Source organism: Notamacropus eugenii, chromosome 4 (assembly GCF_028372415.1).
Source record: "Notamacropus eugenii isolate mMacEug1 chromosome 4, mMacEug1.pri_v2, whole genome shotgun sequence".
In the NCBI taxonomy this organism is placed as follows: domain Eukaryota; kingdom Metazoa; phylum Chordata; class Mammalia; order Diprotodontia; family Macropodidae; genus Notamacropus; species Notamacropus eugenii.
Window position 1 is genome coordinate 62716396 of NC_092875.1, and position 23991 is coordinate 62740386.

General features: G+C 44.8%; 2 protein-coding genes across 10 annotated transcripts in view; both read left to right on the forward strand.

The window, feature by feature from the left end:
• Positions 1-13164, forward strand: part of DAZAP1 (DAZ associated protein 1) — a 39110-nt gene extending 25946 nt beyond the window's left edge. For 4 of the 9 annotated variants that reach the window (XM_072601395.1, XM_072601396.1, XM_072601403.1 and 1 more), the window contains 5 exons: positions 1336-1489; positions 3353-3382; positions 4386-4526; positions 7114-7290; positions 12126-13164. In XM_072601395.1, coding sequence (XP_072457496.1) covers positions 1336-1489; positions 3353-3382; positions 4386-4526; positions 7114-7290; positions 12126-12301 — 678 coding nt within the window. In that variant the 3' untranslated portion in view covers positions 12302-13164. Of the gene's footprint in view, positions 1-1335; positions 1490-3352; positions 3383-4385; positions 4527-7113; positions 7291-9619; positions 9710-12125 lie in introns of all 9 variants that reach the window. The other 5 variants (XM_072601399.1, XM_072601402.1, XM_072601397.1 and 2 more) reach the window with 3 other exon arrangements.
• A 5579-nt stretch (positions 13165-18743) lies between these two features.
• RPS15 (ribosomal protein S15) lies at positions 18744-22405 on the forward strand. The gene is made up of 4 exons (XM_072601405.1): positions 18744-19307; positions 19609-19694; positions 20751-20985; positions 22257-22405. The coding sequence occupies exons 1-4, from the start codon at positions 19305-19307 to the stop codon at positions 22368-22370; spliced, it is 438 nt and encodes a 145-aa protein (XP_072457506.1). The 5' UTR covers positions 18744-19304; the 3' UTR covers positions 22371-22405.
• Positions 22406-23991: the final 1586 nt, after the last annotated feature.

Genomic DNA, 23991 nt, shown 5'->3' on the forward strand with positions numbered 1-23991 from the left:
AGTCCCTTGGTTCTGCTATATAGCAGATCCTTTCAGCTCACAGAGATTTTGTTACCATCATGTATAATGTCCTTGGGGCATCAGCAGAAAGGCAGGGAGTACTAAACCTTTGTCCCTGTGCTGGGCCTGTAAGGCAAAGCAGACAGAATTCTGAATACAAAATGCCTGCCTGCACTATTTCGAAGCCCCCATTGATGATTCAGATTTGTTTCCTTTGTATACTGGCCCCCATTAAAATTTATCATAAAAAAGAATTCTGAAGATATGAGTACAGAGAGATTCGTTGAATAAAAAATTGGATTTGGGGTGAGGTTTTGGTGGTGGGAAGTATTGTTATGAGGAGAGGGCTTGATTTTGAATGTACAGCTTAGCAGAAGTAGGTCAAGTTCCTTTCTCCCCAGCTGTCCGAAGCCACTCACTTTTATTATTGACAATAAAGTGTTGTGGCTTAGTGAACATTCTCAACAAGTGGGGTCTGGGCAACTGACCTAACACAGTATGAAGATTTTGCTTACTGATTCCACTGTCCATTTATTTGCATGTCTGTTTACTTTTTTGTTAGATGTAATGTAAGATTGATTCTCTTATCACATCCATTCCCTCTGACATTATTTTGAGTTAATTGAGATTCTTTAAGCCTTAGCCTGGGGAAGGTAAGTCTTTATCTTCCATTAGACATTTTAAAAAAATTAAAACCTAAGTTTAAAAACAAAACAAAATATAAACAAACCAAACCAAACCAGATTTGTGTTTCTCAGGTATGAACAGAGCTGAAATTGCAGGCAGACTGGGTGGGCTTTTTAAGCTTAGCTTAGCTTCGAAATGTAACAACCAGTGTCATTAATAGTTTAAAGCATTAGTACCCTCATTCAGTAAAGAGCGCTCTTCCATATGAGAAGGTGATCCTGCTCACTGCGATGCTTTATCTGAAAGTGAACATTAATGGATGGTTTTTTAAAAGACCACCCTTAAGATTTCTGAGACATTTTCATGTGAGAGACTATTGAAAGAGGGTACTGCTGCTTTAAAGTAGGAAAGCCAATGACCTTTTATTGTATTGGAAATAAGATAAATAAGGACTCTTTTAGCTCTAAATACTTATTCATACGTAGGACTTGCTGTGTCTTACAATTGCATCTATTGTACCTGAGAAACATTAAAAAAAAAAAGCAAAACAAAAAATCTACTGGCTTAAATAAGTTTTATAATTAAGTATTTAGATTTAAGTCATAAGGTGCTAAGTGTAGTTGTAAGCTTAACTAAGGGTGTATATAAGGGGAAGGGGGGTGTATTAACCCACAACATCTTTCTTAAATTGGTATTCTGTTTGTTTAGGTGGAGGTAAAACGCGCAGAACCTCGAGACAGCAAAAGTCAAGTCCCAGGACAGCCGGGTGCCAGCCAGTGGGGAAGCAGGCTCATGCCAAATGCTGCCAATGGTTGGGCAGGTCAGCCCCCTCCTACCTGGCAACAGGGATATGGCCCACAAGGTACTGCCATCCTTATCTAAGCCCCATCAAGGTACATAAGTAGTTAAGTAGTTGTAGGTGACTTGTCTACTGCAGAGGTGTCAAACATGGGTGGCCCACTACCTGAAAGAAAATACAATGCAGCATAAATTTGTGGTTTTCTTAGTCAATAGGTGGGTGTGTCTCTTCTCTCCACCCCACCCCACTCCCAATTCAATTCTATTTCAGTTGGACACCATTGGTCTAGAGCTTTAACTTTTCGGCAGGAATTATGAGGAGTACTTGCTATTACGACTTAACAGGGACATTTAAAAACAGGAACTTATATGGTTACCACCCACCCTCCATTCCTCTTTTTCCCCATTTGAATTCTTCAGTGAATTGTTGCTATTTTTAGACACAACAATCTTCATCAAAAAGTGAAAGGCAGACAAATCACTTCTTAGAAACTGTCTTTGAGTTTCTTTGCTTTTAGGTTTTTAAAAATTCTTTAGAAATTTCCTCAAATCCCAATGTTTAGTTTGATCCAAAGCACTGCACCAAGGTAATCCTTAAAACTCATTCTACTTACATACAGCTTTGGTTAAGTCCTGGTCTTGTACACCAAGAAGGAAGTCTACAACTAGGTGGAGTTAGAATCAATTACCTTGGGTGAGAATAGAGGGACAGATGAGAGCCTTGATTGATGTGAAAGCCTTTCCAGTCCTTAACCTGAATCACCAGTTCTGTTTCTAAAGTAAATCATTAGTCAAAGCTGCCTTCCTGTTTTTTCCCACTTGATCTAACAAGGCCACCTGCTCAGTCGGATTGCAGGATGGGCATTACTGGGGGCAGTGGCCCTTACTCTCTGGAAAGTTCTAGTTGGGCCACCTCTGTGTGTTTCAAGCATCATAGTGAAGAGTATGTCTTTGTTCTGAATAGTTCTCCTAAACAGTTAACGTTTTATAAGATGTGGACTTAATGCTTGCAGTTGTTCTGCAGGATAGACTTTCCACCGAGGGGTGGGGGTGGGGTATTACAAACACTTCTGAGTTGTTGTGATATCCTAGATCATGCTCAAAGGGACCGGTTAATTCCCTTTTTCTTCTCCATTGTTAACTCTGCAGACAGAGCTATGACTTTGATGTTTTTATAACATGTTAAACATAATAAAGGAACATGACACTCATGCTCTCAGTGCATTTCTGGAATAAATATTGGCTTAAATTTATTACATAAAGAATATTTCTTAGTGCTTCAAAATCCTACCTTCATGACAAGGCAGCAAGGAAAGGAGTAACTTCATTCAATAGCCCGGGAAATTAATGCTGAGGAAGGTCAGGTTAGTGATTTAGTGACAAGCAGTCAGAATTTGAACTTGGGTCCTGTGAGTCTGTCCAGCCAAACCTAAGATGGCTCCATCTGTCTATTGTTAACAAACATCTGATCCTTGCTTTTAGTTGTCTGGGAGCATTTTTGTTGCATCCAGGTAGACACGCAAACCATCTCTTACTTAAAACTGAGAAGAAAAGCCAGTTCTTGTTCTCATCCTTGTTGTCCATGCCACACAGGAAGCTTTATGCTGAGGAAAGGAATGATCTGCTTTAAAAAACAAACCCTAAATACTGTAGAATACAATCAAATTTCCTTATGCTGTAATACACTTGAAATGCCTGAGTGATGAACTAAGGGAAAACTATTTGGTCTCGTTAGTGACATGTTTGAAATGCTTATAATTAAATCCTAGACACATTTTTTTTTGGAAGCTTAACCTTGGATATTAGAATTTAAATTTGATTCATTTTCTGAATGATACTAAAGTGCCTTTTGGATTTTTCTACTTAAATGACATTCACCTCATGACTGGGAGCATCAATCATTTTTTTGTTTGTTTCACCATTTTAGGAATGTGGGTGCCAGCAGGGCAGGCTATTGGTAAGTAGCTGCTTTTTTTTTTTTTAAACAAAAGAGTTACAGAATTACTGGGGAATTCCATCTCCCAAATACTACATTTTGAAAGTTGATATATGAAGATGGCTGTTTATATTGACAGAGAAAGCAGGGAGGACAAAATATTTAAAGTTATGGTTTCAAACCAGTGGCAGAACTGCTTTATGGCATTGCCCATTAGCTGGAAAGGTATTGATTTCTCAATCAATTGATTTATCAAGCATTTGTTAAACACCTGCTATGCACAAAGGACTTTGGAGAAAATGAGAACTTCATGGCATTTGCAGGAGGCTAAGACACCATTGTGCTTTGCTCTAATGCACAGTATTACATAAGAAAAGAGCACTTTGTTGTGAAGTCTGAGAAGAGATCTTTGAAAGTCAGGAAATGTGGATATTATAATTGTAGCAGATAGTCAAGCTAAGAACTTTATGTAATTTACAATGGGAATAAAATATTAATATGGTTGTGTTGTTGCTCTGTGTTATAGGGTGAGGTCCAAAGAGGTTCCTTTGGAATTTTGTAATTGTAGTATGTTATATTTGGGAGGAAGGGACCGTTGAGCTTATTGTACAGATTGGGAAACCGAGGTTCTGAGAGATGACAAGACCTTGTGTAAGACCACCTGTAAGGCTAGTAGCAGAGCCTTAATTAGAGCTGAGGTCTTTGACTCAGTCAGCCTATTAAATCTTTTCACCCCACGGTCCTGAAAGACTTTTGAATTGTCTGGGTATCCTGAAGAAGTAGGTCATTTTACAGAAGGGGAGTGAAGAGACAAACACAGACAGGTAGAATTGCTTATAGTCACATGTACCTGTTAATAAAAGCTGGGACTTAAACCTTAAGGAGTCCAATGTCCTATCCCCTTCTCCAACTGAAAAGGTCCAGCCAGGTGGATTTTAAGCCCGTGTATGTTGGGGATGGGTACAATTGGGTACATTCTTTCCTCTCCCACTCTCCTCACCATGCTGTTTCTTTGCTTTTCCAGGTGGTTATGGGCCACCTCCTGCAGGAAGGGGAGCTCCACCTCCACCTCCTCCTTTTACCTCATACATCGTATCCACACCTCCAGGAGGGTTTCCCCCTCCCCAAGGCTTCCCACAGGGGTACGGTACCCCTCCTCAGTTCAGTAAGTCTTTTTTGGGGTCAGATGGGGAAAGGTTTGGATTCAGGCCTTCATAATAACTAATTATGTTGAAATGTCCCTAAATAAGCCAACTTTGATGGACCTACTATGTCCACAGTGCTGAGCTTGGTCCTTGAATGAAATCCAGATAAGATGTGGTCCTTGAAAGAGTTAACTTACCATCTAAGATAGGGAATAATTCATCAACAATAATAAAAAATAATAACGTGACATGAAATAACTAGTACCAGAGGGACAGAGCAGGCATTGTGTAGGATCTTCAGGTGAAGGTCATTATCAAATGGTGGGGAGGGGGTTGGGAATCAGGGAGAGGCTTCTTGAAGAGCTCAGCCTTGAGGAAGTAGGTATTTAAAACTGAGTAGGACTTCAACAGGCAGTGAAGGGGGAGGGGAGAGCATTTGAGACATGAGGAATAATAACACAGATGTGGATGGTGGTAAAAGTGCAGAGGAGTGCTTGTTGGAAGGAGAGAGGGGCCTAATTTGACTGGAACAGGGGTTCCTGGAAGGAAGACAAAGCTGGGGAAAATAGGGTGTTGTTGAATCCTGGAGGGCTTTGAATGCCAGACAAAAAAGGAGGAATTAGAACTTTTCTCAAGAGGGGAGCCACTAAGAGGAGTGATGTGATCATATCTCTGTATAAAAAAGGATGATTCTATCAATATGAAAGACGTAGTGGATTGAGAGAAAGTAGAGGCAGGAAGGATGTTGAGGCAGTTACAGTAAGCCATGTGGAGTAATAAGGATCTGGATCACCAGGATTACTCTCCAGCCATCAGTAACTCTACAGAGCATTGAGGTTTTAAGTGTGAAGAAAAGCAGTTTAACATTTTGTGATTTGTTTTAGATGTACCTTTTTTTCCTCACCACTCCCCCAATTAAAGCTGTTATCTGGGTAGACAGTTGAAATTCTTGTTTCAAGTCCTCTTGAAAGTCTCTTGTAAGTAGAAATTTTCTTTAATGCCTTGATTTTTCTAGTACATTTCTTTAATATATTGACATTTAGCGCTCTGAACTAAGGCAAGAATGATGGGACCATAATAGAACTTGTATCTGTGATTCTTTTTCTCCCAGTTTTCAGATATTGGCTTGATTCTTAGACCACAGTGTTTTGGCAGAATTCATATTCAGTGAATTGAGTGCCTAAAATTTATGATGAGGTGCTGATTATAACCAGTCTATCTTAAAATGTAGTGATTTTACTTTGTTGTTAAAGTTTTCAACTTAGAACTTGGTTGGAAATGTGTATTTAAGAAACCGTAGTACAGCTATTGATTGAAAGAAGCCACCTGATCCTGTTAGAGTTCTTAGTGAGCAAATTATATTCTCTACCTGGAGACTAACATCAAACACCAAGGAGTTCAGTTAAAGCAATTGCTTTGTCGAGAAATTCATTCTCCTTCTCTCTCTCTCCCTCCCTCTCTTCTTCTCTCCCTCCCTCTCCCTCTCTCTTTGGCTTGTGCTAATCGCTATAATCGCCAGCCTTACCAGAAGTTGGAGAGTTTTGTTTCCTGTGCTTCACTGAAGTCTTAAGTGAAGTGAGTTATTTTTGAAGGCTGCATCAGTAGAGCCATGGGCCCAGCAGGGCCCGTTGAGCTGGTAGGGCTTCATCTCCAGGCCAGGTGGCACATGGTGTCTGAATCTGAGTAGTATTGAGGTGAGCAGCCCTTGAAGGCTGTTCAGTGTCTGCATCAGTACAGTGGGCATCTTTACTAGGTAATCACTAATCCTTGAGAAGCTTTGGAGTAGTCTTTCACCAAGTCTTGAGGTATGTATGAGATGGGGCAGAAAAAGTATTTGTAGGTAGATAAGACAGGAGGTCTAGAAAGAATGAGTGAATCTTGTGGACATGTTTCTTGGCATAATTAAGGGTTGTGTTTCAAGAGTGATTTAATTTGGCCTGTTCAGAGAACCAGTGTGTCTAGTCCATTTAGACACCTTGAATTTCAGGTTGGGAGATGTAAACTCTTAGAGAACTGAAGGACTGAGCTTGGCAAATAATTCAGGCTGGGAATGGGGGGAAGGTTGTAATGTGTGTCTGGGTTTTGAAGAGAAGGATCAGTTTGAAATCACTCCATCAAGACTGACTTGGCACTCTTAAATCCTATACCGGGTATCAGTTGTCATAAATTGTTCTTGACTTTTCTGAGGCACCGTGTAAATCCCAGCAGCATCTGGCTCATTTTAAAGGCAGTTTGCAGACTAATGGGCTTTTCCTTTAACCTTTAGTAGGCCTAAGAGCAAACATATTTTGCATACGGAAATCTAACCAAGATGGTAGTAGCACTTTACTGTTTACAAAGGTCTTTCCTGACAACCCTGAGAGGTATGTAATGGAAATATTATCATCACCCCCATTTTACAGGTAAGTTAACTGAGGGCCAGAGAAGGCATATGGTAAAGCCAAGATTGGAACCCAGATTTCCTGCCTCTAAGTCTTAGATTCTTCCCATTCTGTCACTGCCTCACAAGAGCATTTTTGACGACCTGTAAGAAATCCGAACTGCCTGTCTTTGTTCCTTGTCAGTTATATATTTTCTGTTTTCTTTTCTTCTGCTTTTTCTTTTCAGGTTTTGGCTATGGGCCTCCACCACCTCCACCTGATCAATTTGCCCCTCCAGGAGTGCCTCCTCCACCTGCCACTCCTGGGGCAGCGCCGCTAGCTTTCCCACCACCACCATCTCAGGCAGCTCAGGACATGAGCAAACCCCCAGCGGCCCAGCCCGATTTCCCTTATAGTCAGTATGGTAAGTCATTAAGAATTGCATTTCTCTCCCCCTCCCCCACTCCCCCCCAATTCTGTGCTTTACCTATAGTGTTAATGTGTTGGGTGCACATTTTGGGGTTTCCAGACTGGTCCACATAAGCCAAGTGTAAGTGCATTATGATTTTAAAAACTCTTCAAAAGCCTAACTGCAGCCTTTCAGGTTTCTCATACACAGCATTCTTCCTGTACTTGTTTTCTGAGCTAATGCTAAGCTTTCTGGCTTTGCAGATAGCCTGACAGTCAGTGGGGTTGCTCATGATGGTAAAAGACAGGAATATGTACACTGACTAGTTTGGTATCTTCTTCCCTTTTGTTCTAACTTCCCAGCTGTATTTAAGCTGGTTTAGAAATGAGCAGAATATTGTCTTGGCAGTCAGATGTTTTCTGTCGATGAGTTGACCCAAGATAGCCTCAGCCCAGGCCAGTTCTGGGTCGCTCACCTTAAAGGTGCTGTGGAAATGGGAAGGAAGGGAGGCCTGAAAGAAGCTTCTCAGTGTTAGTAGGAGGTTGGGAGTTTCAGACTGCTAACTAGAAAAAAGATGGAATGGGGAATTGAGGGAGAAGAATTCAAAATGACCAAAGGTTATAGCAAAACTTTCAGCATATTTTACTTTTTTTTGCTCAGTCTCATAAGGGCAAGAATACAAGGGCACTTGCAATGGAAAAGCAGTCAATTCCGCAACAAATCCTTCAGGGTACTGTCAGTTTGTGGAACTTGAGGCTGTGAGTGGTCAAGGAGAGTTAGAAGGGTCGAGGTGAAATTTTATCATGTGATTCTGAAAGCCCCAGGAAGACAGTGTGGAGGGTGAGATTTCATGCTCCAGGGCTTCCGTTTCTCTCCTGATCCCAGTCGTGCAGCATTGCGTGATGAACTTGACTTCCAGGGCTCTGCCTGCTGCCTTTGTTTTGAAGTGTCAGATGCTGGCTTCAGCTTTGGAGGGGATGGGGAGGAGGCGGAATGACCCAGCGATCGGATGGAGTCAGGGTCACCCTTGCCACCATGCTCTAAGTAGCTTCTCTAGTTGGTAGCTGGGGCTGACCCAAAATACCTTAAGGAACTGTTCTGGAGAGAGTGACAACATCATCAACATCTTTCCTCAAAGTCCCCCAGGGGTAAGGGGGCACCATGTCTGTGTGCATAGAATGAAGCCAGCACTCGTTAGTGATTCCTGTGGTGTAGACAGTGAGTCTAAGCATCAGGATTTCACTGAAAGTAAGATTCATGTCGATGGCAGAGAATTACGAAAGTTGGGGGGCAGAGGAGCAGTGTATGAGAGAATTGGCAGTCTAGAAGAGGGGACCTTCGAGGGGCACCTGGTGCGATGTCCTTTTATGGTTGAGGCTGTCAAAATGGAGGGAGCTTCAGTGACTTGCCCAGGCCCATGGCCAAGGGAGTAGCAGAGCCAGGACCAGAGCCCAGGTTTCCCAGCTTGCCGTTCAGCAGTCTTTCCAGTGCCATAATGCTCGTCTTTTAATCTGTCAGCAGATTTTCTTGCCCCTAGAAACTGACCTCCCTCTCTGTTTTCTCCCTAGAGAGTAAATTAGCCTCATCTGCTTTTGCAGCAGACAGATCCTACTTAGAGCTTAAGAAGTTAAGTCTAACTCTCAATTTACCCAGAGAGGTGGTATCTCGGTAGAACGTGTTTTTCTAGTTCTGTCAGGCCTTTCTTGGGAAATAGGGATGAAATGTCGAATGCTGCTTTTTGTACAATCTCAGGGAACAGTTAGCAAGGGGTGTGGGGGAGGTGGCTAGAGTGCCATGAGATATGGGGCCTGCAGTTCCACGTCTGGCAGCAAACTGTTTCTGTGGAAAACTTTGCTGGATACCACAGGGCCCCTAGTATTCACCTTAGCATTGAATTTCCAAAGCTGAAAGTTTTTCTTCCTTTTATTGCTAGAGCTGGTTTTTTATAGTCTTTAAAGATGACAATGTCTAGGCAATAGAAGCACCCCCTCTATCCCATGCATGCCCTCTGCAGTCTCATTCACTGGATTACTCCTCCAAAGGCAGCTTACCAATACTGCATGTATTTTGTTTCATTCATAGTTAAGCAAAATGCCTAGGGAAAAAAAGCTTTGCTATATTTTAAAGGCATTGAACTATATCATTATTTTGCATTTGTGTAGACATTATTTACGACACCTTAAAGCACTGCGCTGTATTTACGATGGGTGAAAAAATATGTAAACCTTTGGGTGTAGAGTAACAGTAAGCCCTGGTATATTTGTCTCCCCCACCCTAAAAAAAGTTACTATCTGTACAAGGCTGTCTTGGGGTTAGTCACCCTGGTCTCCTCATTTCTTACTAGGGCTGGGTACCTATTCTCAAGACCCTTCAGGCTTCGGGCCAATACTTTGTTTACACTCTTATGGTCAGGCTGAGCAGTGATATATCCTAGGTAGGTGGAGCCTATTTATAACCAATGCTCTTACTGTATCTGCACTTGGGAAATGAATGTTTCTTAACAGGGTCTCTTCTGCCTTTGTTTTCATTTTGGGTGGGGGTGGAAATTAGCGGTACAGCTCTGAAATGTTTGCTTTTGCTGGTTTGAGGATCTTTACTGGCTACAATTATCAGTTGTTCCCAACTGGTTTGTTTTTTGTTTTGTTTTGTTTTGAAGCAACGCACAACAAAACGACTACCACTTTAAAGCACGAAGAGCTTGAATGTCCAATAACCCCGATCCCATTCTTCATTGACCAAGTCATTGCGCTGCTAGTTTTCGTCGGGGCTCTGCCCGACTGAACTTAAGTTTACCATGAGCAACTGATGTATTATTCCCCTCTACTGTGGCCCATTGGACTTGATTGCTTTGGACATTGGTAGTTTTCTGAAGTAGGAAGTTGCCCCCTAAGGGTTTGGAGCAGAGCAGTTGATTTCTACGTACAAACAAGAGAGCTGATAGGGAAGGAATTGGGTAAGGCTATTTAGATCAGTTGTGAGCTCTGCTCAGGGCATGTCATCCACACGCTCTCTACCTCTAAGATGCAGTGCTAACGAGAGAGATGTTCTTTCTTTTTCTCTCTCTCCTTTTTTTTTTTTTTAATCTTGAGCTTCACTACCAACCACATTGGTGATTTGTATATTTGTGATGGGTGACTGACCTTTGCATTAATATGGCTGAATCAAGTAACTCAAGGGGGTCAAGTCCCTAAAGAGCTTGTAGCAAATGCATTGACCAATGTCTTTAGCAATAGGAAGTTCTTAACTAACTAGCCAAGCTAGAAGTGGCAGTATTGTTGCTATATGCCAAGAAGTGTTCTCACATTGGAAATCAGTATTAAGCTTGCATGTCCAAAAATAGTGTCATGGCACCGTGTTGTGATCATATAGACATCTTGGTGGTGTCTGGATTTGAAAAAACAAAGTCCTGTGGTTGATTGGCATTTATTTCTCTTGATCACAGGAACTAATAGATCAGTTAGGTAACTTAATTCCAATGAGTTTTGTTTAAAGATCCAACACTGGCATGCCATCAGAGAATAATTAAAACTCTTCTATGCAAAGTGAAAATTTTATATAGCATTTTACATGTTCCATTTATGGTTCTAGCACTTTGTAGTTACAGAGGGCTTATTTGATCCTCAAAATACCCATAAGAAGTAGATACTGCAAGTATTATTTTCCCCATTTTACAGATGAGAAAACAGGCTGAGAGAGGTTGTGATGTGCTGAGGGTCACACTGTGGGGAAGCCAGGACTGGAACCTGACTCCTAGTTCAGTCCTCTTCCCACACTATTACACTGCCACTCATCTCTTCATCTCTTAGCCACTCATCTCTTCATCCTGCTTTTTAGACACCTGTTGGACTTCATTCCTTGTCAGTAGAAACCATTCCACATGACCTTTTTGAAGGAGCGGGAGGAAGAATTGGGCTTGGAGCAGGTCTCTTGGTTACATCAAGTTCTCTGAAGTGAATTTTCCTTTCTGTGCTTGAGCAAATCTATCCACGATCCACTTTGAGCAACGTCTCAGGCATTACCGGGGGATGGTTTTAAAGACAGACATCTAGGATTATTCCTTTGGCTTATCTCCCTGCCAGTGGTTGCATGTGGAAGTGTGTTGACTCTCCCATACTTCACACATTCCCATTGCTTTGGTGACTTGGCTGGAATTGGATGTGGTTATTGAAGCTGATAAAAGGGATGAGAAAATAGATCCCCAACCAGATCTTTTCTGTTTGCCATGTCTCCTTCTAAAGGAGGCACAGAACAGTTTCCTCTTATCCAGAGGATTGAACGCTAATGCTGGGTGCCAGGTTGGCCATGGAAACTGAAACCCTGGGCCCTGTTTAACCCAAGGGACCAGGTGATGCAACATATCCAAAGCCTTCTCCCCTTCTGCCTCCAAGAACTTGCCCCTGGTGTCAGTGGGAGGGGGTCGGCACTAAGAACAAGTGGGATAAAGGGGGAGGTAAGTCTTGATGTCTGTTCTGTTCTTTCTGCTGGTATGAATAACTAAAGGGATGAAGGGTTTGTGACAGTTTCAACTTCTAGTGGGTAGCTGCCTTGACATCAGCTCACCTCACCATTCGGGTCTTTAGCAACATAAGCCAGTGATTTGAATTTGATCTCTTAGTAGTGCTATCTAAAAAAATTAAGAGTTTCTACCTCCCACTCAAGTCACCTGTCTGCTTTGATGATTAAAAATAATATTTGAAGGCAGCCAAATTATTTCCCCCAGAGTGACCCATTTGGTGGGGAAGGGATTGGGTGAGGGATAGCATTGCTATGACTGTGGTCTTGTCAATGTCCGTCTTGAATTCAGGTCAGTTTTTTGACCAAAGCTCATTGTAATCTCTTTCCCTTCTCAGCAGGTTACGGACAGGACTTGAGTGGCTTTGGACAGGGTTTCTCAGATCCCAGCCAGCAACCCCCCTCCTACGGAGGACCCTCGGTGCCCGGATCAGGTGGCCCACCTGCAGGAGGAAGTGGTTTTGGACGAGGACAGAACCATAACGTGCAAGGATTTCACCCTTATAGACGCTAGCCTGTGCTAGAAATCAGGGAATTCTGTCCACAATGGGATATCTGGTACCAGCTGAAACCGGGAATTCCAAACTTGTGAACTTGTGACAATCACATACTTGATGGAGAACAACTTAATAAACCATTTGGGGGGTGGGTGGGGAGGTGGGGAGGGGGCGAATGGCTTTTGAAGGCAAAGCTGTGGGTGTTTGGACTGCAGTTTTTAAATATATTCCTTTCTCTAGCCCATCAGCACAAATAAAACAAAACGTCACTGGTTCAAACTACAGGGTTTTAAAAAAAGTCTTCAGCTTTAATTCAGAACTTCAGGTTTCTTTTTTCTTTCTTTTTTTCTTTCTTTTTTTTTAATGATTCTTCCTGAGCCTTTTGTTTTACCGTATATTGTAAACTTTTATGTTTAAAGAAAAATATACATTTACAGATTGTGAAATTTTTAAGAGAAATTTTCTACTATGTATGCTGGCTTATTTTTTAATTTAATACAGGGTTTCCGTTAGTACTGGTGGAAGTGAGGGTCAGTTTTAAAGCCCTTGCTCCTGGCTTTGGGGGTTGGGGCAGTTGGTCCAGAAACTCTGGGAGTTCAAAGAAGAAATCTACTGAGTTTGGTTGTGGTTTTGCTTTTGCCACCTGACTAACTGTGGTAGCACTGCAGGTGTGTGGATGCGCACAGGGTCACTTAGGAAGGGCACAGGCGTTTAGATCTGTGCTCCAGAACTTGTAAATCCAGTTGGTGGATTTCATTGGGGGGTCATGGAGGCCTTGGTGAGACATAGATTTTCCTCAGGCGGAAAAGTTCTGGTGCATTTTGCACTAACCAGTGATTACCCCTGGTTTGAATAAAGAAAAGTACATTTGGATTAGAAACACAAGTTTGTATTCCATTTTTTCCCCCTGCCCTCCCTGCTAGTGTTGTTCTCCACACGCCCACCGTGGTGGCTTGTGTAATCTTGGTTGTTTCTGCTATTTTGGTGCCTGTTGTAGATTAAATGCACAAGTAGTTAATACTAATTTACAATTCTGTAGTGCTTTTAAGGTTTATAAAGTGCTGTCCTCAAAATTGGTCCTGTGAGGTAGGTGATACAAATTATTAGATGAGGAAACTGAGACTGGTGAAATGACTTGTCCAGGGTCACATGGCTAGTTATTGTCAGCTGGAACCCCTGGACATAGGATCCTAGATCAGAGCTGGAAGAAGGGACCTTAGAGGTCATCTAGTCCAATCCTCTCATTTTAAATTTTACATTATTTTTATAATCTAACAAATACCAAAAATTTAAAATTAATAAGTCCACATATAAAGTAGGAAAAAAGGATGATTTGTACAGCTCATGGTTGTAATTGGTTTTTTTTTAAGGTATATAATAAATTCAACATACTACTTTAAAAACTGTCGTGCTTGTCTGTCCAGCCCCTTCATTTTACATTCGAGGAAACTGAGGCCTAAAGAAGTTCAGTGACTTTTCCAAGGTCACTCTGGATTTCAGAGGATTGCAACCTTGAGCTTTGACTCCAAATCAAATGCTCTGTTACAGCCTGCTGCTGTAACCTTGTGTCCAAGTAATGACTTGTAGATTCTGCAAGTTGTCTTGAAGAGCACTTTGAAAAGAACAATGGCCTTTTGAAATTTGACTTCCCCTTTGAACTTAGTTGTGGAATCCTGAAGGCTTTGTATCTGGGGGTTATCTATTAGAGTCTTCTCACCTTATTTTACTTAAGAGTCATCTGAATATCGGGTAAGGCTCCTTTCCCTTCTCTGGGCACCCAGTTTCCTCACCTATAAAATGAGTGGAGTTAAACTAGATGATCTCAAAAACTTCCTTCCAACTCTGCCTAGCAAGATTCCTTGGGAGGGAGGAGGGAGGTGTAGGAGCACCAGTTGGAATTAGGCAGAATTTGGGTGGGACATGTGGATCAGGGGCACCAGGTGTTGGGGACTTGATCTGAGTCTTGGCTGCTAGGATGACTGGGGGGAAGAAATGGTTATTTCTTGAGAGTCCAGCATACAGCATTCAGATTTCTCTGAATATTTCATAGCCTGGCAGCAGTTTGCTGTATACAACCCACAGTTTCATCTACCACATTTCACCAAATTGCATAGCATATAAGAAGCCTAACCAGCAGAGGGGTGTACCATATGACCAACTGTGTTCAGTAGACCAATCCCAACTCATCAAAAGGAGAAAGAGTCTGAATTACTTGCTCTTAGTGGATTTGGATCTGATTTGGGACCTTAAGATGCTACTCAGGTTTCTCTTATTCTGTTGGGGATCTTAATGTCTAGGTAAGAGTCTTCTGAAATTATAGTCATCCCAGTGATGAGATAGTGGAATGTGTTTTTGAGACCTGTGTTCTGAACCTGCCTCTCCCCCAAATTCACAGAGTACACATGGGCAATTCACTTAATCTTCCTATCACCTGTAATAAAATGAAGACCTTCCCTGCAAGCTGTAAGATAATGATTTTTATAGAGTGGCCCCAGACATTAGTTGGCACTAATCCTTGTATCACCTCCCCATCATAAACTTATTAGAGCAGCATCTGTCCTCAGGCAGGCATCTTCCAAACAGAAGAAGCTGCTGGTAGGGCTTGAAGTTCTGTGCTGGGGGGGAATGAAACATTGCAATTGAACTGCCCTGGGACTGGTATCAGTGGGGAGCCTATCATTTTGGGGTGACCTGCCCTAGGGATCTGTAGGAAAACTTGACATCCTGAGCATCTTGATTGAGTGGCAGCCTCTCTAAGTGAAATAGGATGCTGGGATGTCAGAGCCTGGGGATTATCGTCCCCCAGCACTGTGTGGGCATTGAAAAGAAAAGGCATCCCCTTTTGTTAGGTGGCAAAAGTGTGGCGCAAGAAGCCCTGGTTTTAAGTAGCAGTTCCTTAGGGAAGGCCAATCCAAACACCTTGCAATGAAAAACTTAACACTGGAGTTTATGGACCTCATGAGTTTGTCAACTGCAGGTTTTTTGGCCCTGGATTTTGGCAGTGAATTGAGGCTTTATTTTGTATCCTGGGGAAATGGTCTGCCATGGCACAAGTGACAGAACTGTCCTGGGACAGGGAAATCTGGCTTTGTGGCTCGAAGAGACTGACAGCTGGGCAAATTGCCCAACTTCACTTCCAGACAGGTGTCATTCTGCATTGGCAGGAGTCTGTCTCCTCACCTCAAGGGTCCTTCAGTAATGAAATCCCAGGTCAAAACTTGCCCTTTCCCTCCCTGTCCTCCTCCCCCCATAAAAAAATACCTGAACTAATCTTTTCTCATGCTTTAGGAGTCTAAGGCACCAAAGGGTTGGGAGTTTTTCCATCTGTGAAATGGGATAGACAACCTAAGCCTATCTTGGGTTACAATCACTCAACGTTTGCTAAGCAGTCACAGAAAGATTATATTTAGAGTGGACAAGCTTCCTTTTGTTATGGAACAAATGGGATAAGACTAATACCTTGATGGATTTGTATTGTAGCCTGTCCATTCTGCTTGATCCTGAGCTGCTTATCCACATCCCCACCCAACATGCTAAAGACTGTCCTCCCTAGGCCTTTTAATGCTTTGTATACCAGGACATTAAATCTCATTTTCTTCACTCCATGACTATTTAAGGTATTATGTATATTTTTCCTCTTAAGCCAGGTAAAGTCATTGTTAGTAATATGTGTGGCTTTTTTTTTTTTCTGAGGCAGTTAGGGTTAAGTGAGTGAGGCAGGATCTGAACTCATGTCCTCCTGACTCCAGGGCAGGTGCTTTATTCCATTGTAGCACTTAGCTGCCGAAGTGTGTGGCCTTTTAAAACCTACTACATATCTTTCCAGAGGCAATGGAATACAAGTCGTATACTATACATATCTTTAACACAAGTGCATTGTATGAAAGACGAAAGTTGTTCAGTTGCTGGAAGATCGGCAATGCCATTTTCTACAGATTGGGGCTAGGAGGGCTAGCACTGCAGCAGCTAGAGATCAACAGACTTCCTACCTACCTGCTCTGGAAACAACTTTGTTGTAGAGAAGAGTGCTTGATCACTTAACTAGGAGCTGGAAGTTTCTTGTCTGGGTCCAGTCACTGAAACTTTAACCCGAGGCTGTATGAACTTGGATGGGAAGAAATTACACCGTCTACCTCTAACTGAAATTTTGCAGTTCTTTTGATTGAAAACTGATTCTGAAAGGTATCCATGGGCCTCTCCAGGCTTCCAGGAAAGGGTAGCAGTCACTAAATTATTGTTAAGGCCCTGCCTAGTTCAAATCCTCTGATATACTTGTGTTGGTGCGCAGAACCTAGCCATCTTTTCATCTAGCATGTCAATAGTGGGAAGGATCCCAGGGATATTCTAATCCAAGCAGTCATCTATTACGAATTAGCCTCCAACCTTCCCCAACATCTCACGGTGTAAGCATCACAAGCCCCCTCCTATCATATCTTGATGTTATCTCTACCCTTTTCTCCCCACCCCGAAAGAAAATTCAGGTAAGCTCAGGAGGGAAGAGGGAATACAAACGGGTTTGTCTTTGTGAGATCTCCCCTCCCTTTTGGATTCAAGCCATTTCTACTTGCTAATTCACCTCAGAGACGTGGCCTCTCAGTGAAGTAACACATGAAAAGACTGAAAAATTAATCACTGGAACTACAGTTTCTAACAAGTTTTAACTCGATTCCATGAACCAATCCACATGAAAGTACCTATTTGTCGTCTGTAGTGCAGTTTAGTATCCAGAAAGTAAATTATCCAAGTGCAGCTCACCTTTTAGACCACAGACTTTCTGTGATTCAGCAGAGGGGCTTGAAATAATTTGTATAAAAAACAACCGCCACCAGCAGGACTTCTGTGCCCAGACTTGGACTGACACATCAGACAGCGGTGCTTTCCAAAGTAGCCTCCAGTGTAGGTTCTGGGTTCATCCTCTGATGCTCTGGGAAGCTGTAAAGTTATGCTGGGTTTGGGGGTTTTTCCCTAGCGGTAATGACTTCATGTTCCTCCCTAGAGATCTGCAGCTGCTTCTGGGTGTAAGTCATCTATTTAATCCTGCCCCTCCCCACCACGGGAGGGGCCCCTACCTCCGAGATGAGTCGCAAAATAGAACCGGCTGCGCTCCAAATCGTTTGTTTATCCAGTGCCAAATGTGTGCAGGAACGGCCTTGTCGATGCTGAGGAAACGGGGTCTGGCTCCCGGAATGTAGCCTCCTTGGGGGGAGAGAACTCGTACCTAAGAAGGGAGCTAACGGTGCTTTGTACCGCACGCTAAAATTTCCAGAGGAGTGACGTGCAAGGCAAGGTACACTTGAAAAGTTCTATATGAATGTGAATTATTATCAGGCAGCTGCCTAGGGCACAACACAAGAAAGCTTTTCACATGAAATTTTATTAAACGCACGTATTTGGTAACGCCAGCACCCCGTGGGCTCTGGCGATGTCAGATGGTGTTTGTTTAAGTGAAGGTTCAGAGCCAAGAGGCACAGTTTTCGAGCCTTGCCCAGGCTAGACAGAGGCCTTGGGCTTTCTTTAGAATCAGAGGATTAAACTCAGAATACTGTAGTAGGCAGTACCATCAGAACAGCCCAGCATCACAGGAACTCCAGGTCATCACCTCCTCATCTCTAAAATGAGGGAGCTGGCAGGACTCCTGTTATCAGGTCTCAAAGGGCAAGGAGGACAGGAGGACAAGGGAACAACTGAGCCCCCCCAATAACCAACATGTCTTCCTTCCCACCCACCCCCAGCCATGGACTAGGAATTTGGAAACCTGGATGCTGTTCCCAGCTCTTGCCATCCATTGGCCAAGGCATCTCCAGTTGCCGAATCGGTTTCTTACCTGTAAAACGGAACTGGGGGTGGTGCAGTGGATAAAGCCTTTGGAGTCAGGAGAACTGGAATTAAAGTCTGCCTTTAGACATTTAGTAGTTGTGTGACCCTGGGTAAGTCACTTAACCCTGACTGCCTCAAAAACCCAAACAAAAACTTAGATCAGGGGTTCTTCACCTTATCTGTGTCACGGACCCCCTTAGCAGCCTGGCAAGCCCCTTCTCACCATCATGGTTTTAATTACCTAAAATAAGAGGAAGCCAATTACAGTGGAATAGTTATCAAAAGGTTAAAAAAGTTCACCTCCAGTTTAAGAACCCTTGGACCGGCTGGCAAGGATCTTTTCAGCCCGGACAGGCTAATAATTCTGGGAGATTAGGTTCCGTTATGTGGGGCTTGTCTGGTCTCTTGGTGCCCAGGTCAGGAAGCACCTAGGGCTGAGGTTCTAGTCAGAACCACCTGGCTCCCTCCCTGGGGCCGGGGCCCCCTGAGCCAGGCAGCTCCTGTACCCCCTCTTTCCCCGGAGAGACTTTCACACACGTGCTCCCTTCCTTCGCCAGCCGGCAGCAGCAGCAGCAGCAGAGGAGGGCAGAGGGAGGGAGAACCCGGGTGACCAGCTCCGAGCTCTGAGAAAGGCACCTGCCTGAGGCTGGCGAGGGATGGGAACGGCAGCGCGCAGACGGATCGGACCTCCGAACCCAGAACCTGGAGAGTCAGGGCTGGGAGGGACGTAGAACACGGACTATCGGGCCTGGAGGGGGGGACCTCAGAACCAGAACCCCGGGAGGTTCTTTGGAGTTCACTTCATGGGTACAGCTCAGCCCCCGGGAAGGGAGGAGCCTTGCTTGGGACCAGTTAGGCTTTACCTCCCCAGGTTCCATACGCGCATCCCTAAGGGTCCGGGCAGTATTCGAACCGGCTCTTCCGCCCACCGAAACCTCTGCCCCTCCGGCCATCTCAAGCCCCAGGTAAGTCTTCCAAAGCCCTTACTTGGCACATGCCTGCGGCGCGTCAACGCTCTACGTACTGCTTTGCGCCTCCCGGCCAGGAGAGGGTGCACTCCCAGATCACGGAGGAAGAACGGAAGGGGCGGGGCCTGCGTGCAACGCCACAGGGGGCGGGGCCGGAGCGCGCCGGCGTGGGGTGTCGTCGCGCGATATCTGCGCCTGCGCAATCGGGAGCGGTCTTTTCCTGACGGCAGACAAGATGGTAGGTGCTGGCGCCGACGGGCTCGGGGAGGCCGGGCCGGGGTTTTGTATCCGTCCTCATCCGCCCCTGCCGGGAGGCCTTGGGTCTCCTAGGCGTGCCCCCGAGCTTCTTAGCCCCCGTGTGTGGAGGGGCGGCCAGGGTCGGGCCGGAGGCCCCGTGGGGTCCGAGCTCCCAGGCGGGGGTTGTCGCGGCGCGAGGCCTGGTGGCCCCTGGCGGCCTGCGGGGCGGGGGCGAGGGGCGGCCCGGGAGGCCTCCCCAGGCCCGGGCCAAGAAGTCTCACCGGGATCCCGGCTCTTAACAGGCGGAAGTGGAGCAGAAGAAGAAGCGAACGTTCCGGAAGTTCACTTACCGCGGCGTGGACCTGGACCAGCTGCTGGACATGTCCTAGTAAGGGCCCGGTGGGGGAGGGGTTGTCTGGGGCTGCGGCCGGAGCCTCCCCTCCCCCACGAGGCCGAGCCCCCCTGCCGGGCCCGAAGGCCCGATGCCTGGGGCCTCTCCCCGCGGATGCACGCTTCTGTCCAGAGTGGGGCTTGGCCCTGATGGAGACACGGGTGATCGATGCTCGTCCTGAGCCGGGAGGACGGGGCGGCTGGGTCTGCCACCCAAGGCACTGTAGATCCGCCCCGCCCCGTCTCTTCTCTCCCTGAACCTTGGGTCAAGTGCGCAGGAAGAGCGCTCCTGCCCTGGGGTCCAGGGGCAGTTGTAGGCCCTGCCGTAGTCCTGGGGAGCCCCCCCCCCCCCCCCCACTGTAACTCGGTGAGATCCAGGCCTGGGACCGTGGATCTCTGGCCTCTTGAGTTCTAACTTCCTCAGCTTGCTCCCCTGGCTTTTTCTTAGAATGTACTTAGCAAGCCCTTGGGCAGGGAGTGTTGTGGAAATTTAGGGGAAGATGTTCCCGGTCTTACTGGGCCAGTTTGGGCCATATCACTGGTTCCTGGCAGTTTCTGCTCAGAATCAAATCTTCGATACACTAGAAGAATCCGTATGCCCCTGGGCAGATTTAAACTAAATTTTGGAATGATGTTTGGGGATTGTGTGGCTGTGGAAGGAGAGGTGTGCCTTGAGTTGAATGGTGCTTGTAAGGTTTCCTTCAAGCATTTTATGTGTGTATGTGTTCTCTCTTTTGATCCTCACAGTAATCTTATGAGGTATAGGTGCTAGTATTCCAATTTTACAGATGAGAAATAAAGTGGACTTGGCCCAGGTCATGTGACTATTAGGTGTCTGAGGCAGGATTCTAACTTGGTGTTCCTGTTTCCTAGTCCAGCGCTATCAATGGCACCATCTGCTGGTCTGTGCTCTTAAATAGTCTTATCCCTTCGCACATCCCAAAATAAAAATGAAATAGACCCTGTAGATATTCCCAACTTTTGAGCATCAGTTTTTCCTCCACTGCCTGGGTATGTCCTGCTAACTTGTCTCCCTTCTCCCAATCTCCTGCAGTGAACAGCTCATGCAGTTGTACAGCGCTCGACAGCGGCGGCGACTCAACAGGGGTCTGCGGCGCAAACAGCATTCCCTCCTGAAGCGCCTGAGGAAGGCCAAGAAGGAGGCACCCCCCATGGAAAAGCCTGAGGTAGTGAAGACACATCTTCGAGACATGATCATCCTGCCTGAGATGGTGGGAAGTATGGTGGGTGTTTATAACGGCAAGACCTTCAATCAGGTAGAAATTAAGGTAAGGACTGATGATGCTAGGACTCTACTCATCAAAACAGTAAAATGTTACTGGAGGGAAAAAAGAGAATTTGGAGTGAGGAATCTGATTGTTAATTCCTAGCCCCAATTATTCCTGTATATGACCTTAAACATGTCAGATTTAGAGACGGAAAGGAGGTTGTGTTTGTCCTTCATGCTCGAAGAGGACTGACATCAAGATGATGACATGACTTGTGGTTGACTTTGAGTGAGGGAGGGAGGACTGTACAAGGTCACCAGCCTCACTTTCTTCTCCAGAGTCAGTCTGGAGCCAGTGGCCTGATATTCATCCATGCACCCATTCAGTGAATAGGCTTCTTGAAGAAGTTATTCAAGGGATGGCCCCTTTAATCAAAATTTTTAAAAAATCAAACTGGGAGGGGGAGACCCTCAAGGTTCCTGGGTAAAAGAGAAATAGTTACTACCAACTCTTCATTGTTCAGATAAGAACAGATGACTGGCTTAGGATTGCAGCTGCTAGGAAGTGACTGAGAAGTGCCAATAAATATTAAGTACCTGCTGTGTGCCATCCACTCTGATATGCACTGGGTAAATAGGGATATTCAGGTCTTCTTTACTTGTGTACAGTATTAACCACTATACCATATGACCTCTCAGGTCATTATTTCTAAGCCTCAGTTTTCTCAGATGAGAATTGGATGCTCCAAGGCCAGCTCTCTCAGTTCTTTGATTTATCACCTACCTGAGTGCATCACAAACTGCTTTGGTCTTGGAACACTTGTAGTTTCAAAGATACTGCTTAGTACAACTGCTTAGGGCCAGGCTGGGGAGGAGACAGTAGGTCTAGAGCTTAGGGGCAACACTGAGCAAAAGAGGAAATGGTTTCAATCAAGTCCACAAGTATAACCTCAGACTGTGATGGCTTCTTTTAGAGAATTGAACTTGCATGCAGAGCCCTGGGCTTGATTGACAGCCTGGTTATTTGGTACAACAATGCAAATTGTAGAGCATTTTTCCAGGTGAAGGAGGCTCAGCACAAAAGGTAGCTCCAAGATTGGAGTCCAGGTCTCTCCAGAGTGATGGGAGCCCAGTGTTTTTTAACGTGCCCCACAAGTCACAGCTTCTTTGCGGTCCACAACAGTTTTTTCAGCTCTAAATCTTGGGAGCCCATTATTCTTAGACGTTCTTGGCCTTTGTAATAAGAGACATTAACTTTGGGTGGAGTAAGGTGCTTTGCCTCCTTCACAGCAGCTTGCTTGTAAACCATGAGCTATCTGTCTTGTCTTTCAGCCTGAGATGATCGGACACTACCTGGGCGAATTCTCTATCACTTACAAGCCTGTGAAACATGGCCGGCCGGGTATTGGAGCTACTCACTCCTCTCGTTTCATCCCTCTCAAGTAACCCGGATTCTAACAATAAAAACAAGAAAGTTCTTAGTGACTGTGTGGTATTTTCAGGTGCCTGACCCGTGTTGGGTGGGAGGCTGTGACCCTGAGAGGAATGGGTTTTGTTGGGAGAAGTTGCTGCAGAGTCCTCAATGCATCCATGACCCAGTTTCCCAGCTTTGATTCTGCCTGTGTAATCTCCCAGGCTATGTTGGCTTCAAGGCCTGCCCCCTAGAGATTAGTCTAGCTGAAGGCAGCATTTCCCCTTCTCTAATCAGCCCCACGGGGATGCCCAGGATAGCAGCTGTTGGGTTAATTATTCCTCTTCATTAATTCACAGGTCTGAACTGTGATTTTCTATGATTCTGCCCACATGATATCTGCTGGTGACTTGGGGAGAGCAGAGAGGCAGAAATGGACCTGCCTTGGGGTTATTAACTAGACAGTAAGAGGGCTTGGGAGTAAGCTAAAGTGACTAGTGAGCTTTTGGATTGTTAGGACGAGGTGTGTAGAAACTTTATCTCAAGGAACACTAGGGAAAGTGTACACCTGATTATGATGGATTGATTGAATTTAACCTGTTTCCCAGACTCCAGATAGTCATACTTGTTGCTTTTCATGAAACTGTGGAAATAGCCACCCAAAATTCATTGAGCAGTTTACAGTACAATCTGTGTAAGAAGATTAGATCTCTGGATCAACAAACAAACCACTTTAGGCTAAGTAGACACTGCTAAATGCCTGCTGGGAATAGTGAAAGAGGCCTTCCTCCCAAGCATCTCTTGCCTTCTCAGAGAGACCATATGTAGTAGATGCATAAAGATAGTTCTGCAAAGGAGGGCACCAGCAGTAGGGGAGAACAAGAAAGGCTCTTTGTGGAAGGGGGCTATTGAGCTGAATCTTCAAGTCGGCCAGAAGTGACAAGACTAACCAAACGTGGTACAAAAAGGGGAATGCAGTGGTCTGTAATCGTGAGGAAGGCTGGGGCTTCAGGTGCCTGCAGGGGAATGATCAATTGAAAGGGGCCCAAATGAGACCTAGGGAAACTATTGGAGTAGTCTTTGCAAGAAAGAGTAGTTTACTACCTCAGGTGATAAGCTTCGTGTGACAAGGGAGATCCAGAAAAAAGAAAAGATAATGGTTAACTTCAAAGTGCTTCACATCTATTTACAAATGTCTTGTCCCATCCACTAGCAGCCCTAGGTACAAGGCTCTTGAGGCTCAGCTGGCCAGAGGTGAAAGGAAGGGCTTGGATCTGAGGCAAGATTCAAAAGTCATCCAGAACTTGTCAGCTGATTAGCTATAAAGGGTAGGGAAAAGAAGGGTTTAGTTGAGAACCTGAGTGACTGGAAGGATGCTGGGAATAGGACAGTTTAAAAGATGGATGGGTTTGGGGAGAAAAATAAATCCTATTCGTTGAAGAAAAAAATGCTACCAGATTGAATCATCTCTAGCCTATAGAATGGTATCCAAACTGACATCTTCCCAGGCCTTTGTCTTTTATGAGTATCTGGAACCCAGGAAAAGGTCCGCAGTGTTAAATGATTGGGTTAAACCTCATCCTTCATCTAATAGGACACTAGTTTTTAAAACTACTCAGCTCCTTGTTCTTCCTGAGCCACTTGGAAGGGGTCTCT